Source organism: Tenrec ecaudatus, chromosome 11, assembly GCF_050624435.1.
Source record: "Tenrec ecaudatus isolate mTenEca1 chromosome 11, mTenEca1.hap1, whole genome shotgun sequence".
Lineage (NCBI taxonomy): Eukaryota > Metazoa > Chordata > Mammalia > Afrosoricida > Tenrecidae > Tenrec > Tenrec ecaudatus.
Window position 1 is genome coordinate 93,972,413 of NC_134540.1, and position 6,086 is coordinate 93,978,498.

At 38.6% G+C, this 6,086-nt stretch overlaps 1 protein-coding gene across 1 annotated transcript; it reads left to right on the top strand.

Annotated features, from left to right (window-relative positions):
* Window positions 1-4,376: 4,376 nt before the first annotated feature.
* Window positions 4,377-4,799, top strand: LOC142460832 (large ribosomal subunit protein uL23-like). The gene has a single exon (XM_075562601.1). The coding sequence runs from the start codon at window positions 4,377-4,379 to the stop codon at window positions 4,797-4,799; it is 423 nt and encodes a 140-aa protein (XP_075418716.1).
* The last annotated feature ends 1,287 nt before the right edge of the window (window positions 4,800-6,086 follow it).

Here is a 6,086-nt window from a genome sequence, read left to right on the forward strand (position 1 = left end):
CTATTTGTAATTCTCCCCATGCTTCCTGATGTCTCTTCTATTCTTAAATTTCAATTATGTGTAAGTTATTTTTCTTGATAATGTTTGAGAAAATTCTTAAGCTTTCTTTAGATTTTTTTAATTCTATTTTTCTAACGTGCTCTTCTATCAGATTAGTATTAGGAAATTTGTTTTACTCTGGCCAGACCAATCCTAAGGATACATACGTCATCAAACAAATAAACAATAAATAAATACTATATATAGAGAGATGCAGATATCACCTGTGCTGAAAGGTATCTTTTCCACCTCTCTCATATGCCTTTGAGGCACACAGAGGGGTGGGGGGTGTGTCAACAATGAACACAGGGCATTAATCCACCCAAGCAGATGGTATTGTTTACGTCTCCACAGGAAAGAGGAACCAAGAGCAGACCTCATTCCAGGGTCCCAATCATGGAAGGCAGTGTTCCTGCACAGGGCAGATCACTCCCAGAGATGCAGAGATGACTACAGGGCTGGCCTCAGCTCGAGACATGATATCCCTTCCCTACATAACAGTGCTATAGAGGGCGGCCCTGAAGATATAGTCGGGGAGAGTGGCGGGTCAGATGCACACACGTGGGGGCAAACCAAGAAAGAGTACAACAGACCAGCAATGGGAATGAAGCCTGGAAGTCCCCGAGAAATCCGGATTGTAGACTTCTGGCTCTGGGACATAACTTGGCACCTCATGCTAACTGGTTGGTAGTTACTCACAAGGGGCCACACTGAAAGTCTAAAGGTATAATGGGGTCGGGGTGGGGGCACTGGACCACTTCATCCCTGACTACAGGAAGAGCAATTGGGTTGGTGCCTATTGGGCATGAAGGCTGAAGAATAAAGGGCATAAGTGCTGTTAGGTAAGTGGGTCCTGGGAGATGGAACCCCGAAAGAAAAGAGGGTTGGGTTGAGGGATTCTAATAGGTCCTTCCTGCTATTTAGTAGAGAGATATTGATCTACTCTGGGTCAGGACATCAGTTAGACCTGGAAATATTTATATGGTCTCTCTCTCTCTCTCCCTCTCTCTCTTTCTTTGGGGTCTATATAAGATGGGCAGGACAAACAAACCCATGGAGACAGAGATGGGCCTGAACAGGTGGGGGTGGGGGGCACAGGAGAGGTAAAGGCAGGGAGACATGAGTGGAGAGCCAATAATGACAAGGACAGGGAAACAAGGGAACAATAAGAGTTACAAAATTGTCAGTGAGGAGGGTGTAGCATTCATGGTCGGGGCAGATCAATCAAAAGGTGTCTGAGAGGAATTACTGAGAGTTTAAATATAGGTAAGCATAATAGTAGGGCTGGAGGGAAGAAAACATAAATATAAAGAAGAAAGTAGTAATATGCATAAATATATAATTATAGGTATATTTGTCTACAAATGTATGTATTAGGCAAGGTTCTCTAGAGAAGCAAAACCAGGACACAGATGATTACATGTAGATATAGATAGGTTTAAACAGCGAGAAGGAGTATAACAGCTAATTAATCCACACAGCAGTGCAGAATGTCTAGTGACATGATTCACGGGTTGGATTGCCCACAGGTAGTGTAGCACACACATTGAGGCAAACAACTAACGAAAGCAGCAGCACACTGGTCTGATCACCAGGGATTTATCTTGGTTGCCCTCCAATTAAGTACATGCTCCTATTAACCTACTTGGCACCATAAACCTAACTATCACCAGGTATACATATGGAAATTCAATAAGGAAGCAGATGGATTTGGAGCCTCTACTAAAATCTCACCTAAGTACAAGAACAGTTTGTTCTAATAATATGGCCTTGTATGATACTCACCTTCCCAATGCGATTGCTAAGACAAAATGGGTGCTTAAACAAATGTGGTGATGAAACATGATTGTGCCTGGCTATCAAAAATATACTGTCTAGGGTCTTACAGGCTTGTAGTCAAACAAGCGGCCATTGACCAGGGAAGCCACAAAGCTCACATGGAAGAAGCATACCAGCCTGTGTGATCATGAGGTGTGGACAGAAATAGGTTTCAGAAGTTCAAAAACAAGCAATCAAATGGATGTGAACATGCATGGACAAAGTGGAGACCCAAAGCCCACCTTCAAGACAATTGGACAGGGCATTTGGCTCATTAATATTTCCTCTCCTTACTATTAAGGTTTATGCTTCACCTCATTAGTACTGTTGGTCCTAGTTATGTTCACATGTACAAGTAAGATTGTTCAATGCAGGAATGCCAGGGTGGATGACCCTACAGAAACAGCAATGGGAGTAATGATTCCCTGAGGATATGAGAAGACAGGTGGGGGAGGGGAGAAGGTGGAACTGATAGCAACAATGACTGTAGAACTCCACTTGTGGGGAGTGAATAACAGAATTTTAGGTGAAAAATATATAAATATACATATAATAGAATATTAATAACACAATAACAACAAGGATTCCTGGGGGGAATGGTGGTGGAGGGAGGCGATAAAGGAGAGCTGATATCAAAGAATTCAAGAAAAAAGAAAATATTTTGAAACGGAGTGTAGTAGCAATTGTACAATTATGCTTAAACTATTTGAATTACGGAATGTTATGATTTCTGTAAGAGCTTCCAATAAAATGATGAATTAATTAAACACACACACAATTTTAAAAAGTCCCTTGAAACAAATGAGAACAAAACAGACAAAAATGAAATTTGTCTTCAAGCTCCCTAATTCTTGCATTGATCAAATCCTACTCTTTTACTCTTTCAAAGCATTACCTATTTCTGAAATCTTAATGTTAATCTTCTGGATTTCTATTTACTATGTTAAGGTGGTTTCTAATTTTTCATTAATTTCATCAGTTTTTCTTAATTCATTAATTTCATGTTTTCAGATATTAAATTGTGTTTCCTTCTTTTCATCTTTGTTTTTCCTGACCTTTCAATATGTTGAAAATATGCAAACACCATTATTTTCAATTTCTTAAAAGATAGTTCTGATGCCATTTTTTCCTGAGAAAGGTTATGTAATTAGGTTACTTTTTGAATCATTCTTAATTGAAAAACAGTTTCATTGGTAGATTAATATAATTAATTAACTATTTAATTAATATATTTAGTATAATTCATGTACCATAAAATGCAATGATTTAAATATTTTTTTAAGTTGCACAATGATCACCACGATCAATATTAGAACATCTTTTTCATTCTTGTACCCATGATGATGAGCTCCCCTCTTTCCCGAGCCTTGGTTTCTATAATGCCAAGAAATTATCAATCTAGTTACTATCTCTGTAAATTTACCTATCACAGGGTTCATATAAAGAAAATCACAAATGACAACACAATTAAATAGAGAAAAACCTCAATCCAAAATAAAGAAGAAAGTAATACAAACTAGAACAAATTATAAATGGATCAAAAAGGAATACAAGTGATAGTATGCTAAATTTTATCTGCCGTAGGACCAATGGTGGACCATGCCTGTGGCCATCAACTGCACGGTCTGTGGCTCACACTCACTCTGAAAGGCATGAACGAGGCTACCTAGTTCCACAGAGACTCACACCCTAAGAAATCCAAAGGGACAGCCAATCTCCACCTGCCAGGGTGTCCATAGTCAGAACCAATTCTGTGGTGTTGAGTTTGAATTTGCTATCTGCAGTGACACACTTTCCAATGCATTCTGTCCAAAGGCAAGAATGATCCAAAGGGATTTAACAGAGGCTTCACTCCTTGGGGGAACTATGCAAATAGATTTTGACCTTTCACTGCCATCCTTCTGCAATCTCAGTTCTTAGAATTTAATCTCTAATACAATGACATTCTCTGATCTTGGATTTTACTATTTGCAACCCTTGCATCATAGGCTCGAGTGTTCTCTTGCTGGGTGGACTTAGCAGACTTCACTTATGCCTGCTTATTTTAATACAAGACTTTAAAACTCCAGACACTATTCTCTTAAGTGTGACCACTTCATGAGGGCATGCCAAGTAGAGTCACATCATAGGAATAAAGTATTTTAAGACTAGGGCTTCCAATTTACTATGAAATTAAGATAATTTGTATATTTAAGGTGTATATATTTCCCTGATTCACTTTAAAGTATCATCATCAGCTTCTTGAGAAATCATATGCATCCTCTATGAGACATTTTATAATTCTAATAATACTATCATAATTTAGGCATGGTACATAAATTAACATACTATTGAGAAAAGAAAAGTATCCATATATAAAAAATTGTTTTAGAGAAAACACACAGATTAAAAACTTAAGTGACTGAACCCCACTTAAGAAAACAATGAAGGTTAGAAACAAGGAAAAAATTTAAATAATGATCATTTACTAAGGCAAAACTATGTCTACAAGACACATCACAAAAGCAAAGGGCCTTTTCATGAAGATGGTGCCGAAGGCGAAGAAGGAAGCTCCCTCCCCTCTCAAAACAGAAGCCAAAGCAAAGGCTTTAAAATCCAAGAATGCCATGCTGAAAGTCGTCCACAGCCAGACAAAAAAGAAGAATATCTGCATGTCACCCACCTTCTGGCGGCCCAAGATCTTGAGATTAAGACGGCAGCCCAAATACCCTTGGAAGAACGCTCCCAGGAGAAATCAGCTGGACCATTATGTCATCAAGTTCCCCTTTGACCACAGAGTCTGCATGAAGAAGATCGAAGATAACAACACATTTGTGTTCATTGTGGATGTCAAAGCCAACAAACACCAGATCAAAGAGGCTGTGAAGAAGCTCTATGACATTGACGTAGCCAAGGTCAATACCTTGATCAGGCCTGATGATGAGAAGAAGGTATATGTTTGACTGACTTCCGACTATGACGCTTTAGATGTTGCCAACAAAATTGGAATCATCTAAAGTGAGCCCAGCTGGCTAATGCTAAATATAAACTTTATCTATCTATATATTTTTTTAAAATCAAAGAAGGTATGCAAATAGCAAATATATGAGGGGTACCCGGAAAAAAAAACATCATTTTTTTTCAAGCTACGTATCTAAATTTTTTTAGAAATCATTTTATTGGGGGCTCATACAACTCATCACAATCCATACATATATACATACATTATGTTAAGCACATTTGTACATTTGTTGCCATCATCATTCTCAAAACATTTTCTTTTTACTTGAGCCCTTGGTATCAGCTCATTTTCCCCCTCCCTCATGAACCCGTGATAATTTATAAATTATTATTTTGTCATGTCTTACACTATCTGACATCTCCCCTAACCTACTTTTCTGTTGTCCATCCCCCAGGATGGAAATAATCACTGTGATTACTTCCCCCTTTCTCCCTCATCTTCCCCCTCCCCTCCTGATATCTCTACTCTCATTATTGGTCCTGAGGAGTTTGTCTGTCCTGGATTTCCTGTGTTCTTAGCTGTTATCTGTATGAGTGTATATCCTCTGGTCTAGCCGGATTTGTAAGGTAAAATAGGGATCTTGATAGTGGGAGGCAGGAAGCATTAAAGTACTAGAGGAAAGTTGTATATTTCATCATTGCTATACTTCACCCTGACTGGCTCATCACCTCCCCAGAAACCTTCTGTAAGGGGATGTCCAAGTTGCCTACAGATGGGCTTTGGGTCTCCACTCCACACACCCCCCTCATTCACAATGATATGATTTTTTGTTATTTGATGCATGATACCTGATCCCATGGATACCTTGTGATCACACAGGCTGGTGTGCTTCTTCCATGTGGGCTTTATTGCTTGTCAGCTAGATGGCTGCTTGTTTACCTTCAAGCCTTTAAGACCCCAGATGCTTTGTCTTTTGATAGCTGGACACTATCAACTTTCTTTACTACATTTGCTTATGTACCCACTTTGTCTTCAGCAATCATGTCAGGAAGGTGAGCATCATGGAATGCCAGTTTAACTGAACAAAGTGTTCTTACATTGAAGGAGATGGCCCAATAGCCATCTGATACCTTAATAATAAATAATTAATAAATAATAATAAAATAAACCTATAAATATATACACATAGGTCTATTTCCCCATCGTCATATATAAATATATTTGCATATGTACATACCTGTATTTAAGCTTCTATAAATGCCCTTTGCCTCCTAGTTCTTTCCTCTAT

What these genes read in the sequence shown, in the direction of transcription:
- LOC142460832 (XM_075562601.1), top strand. Translation starts at nt 4,377, where the DNA reads ATGAAGATGGTGCCGAAGGCGAAGAAGGAAGCTCCCTCCCCTCTCAAA.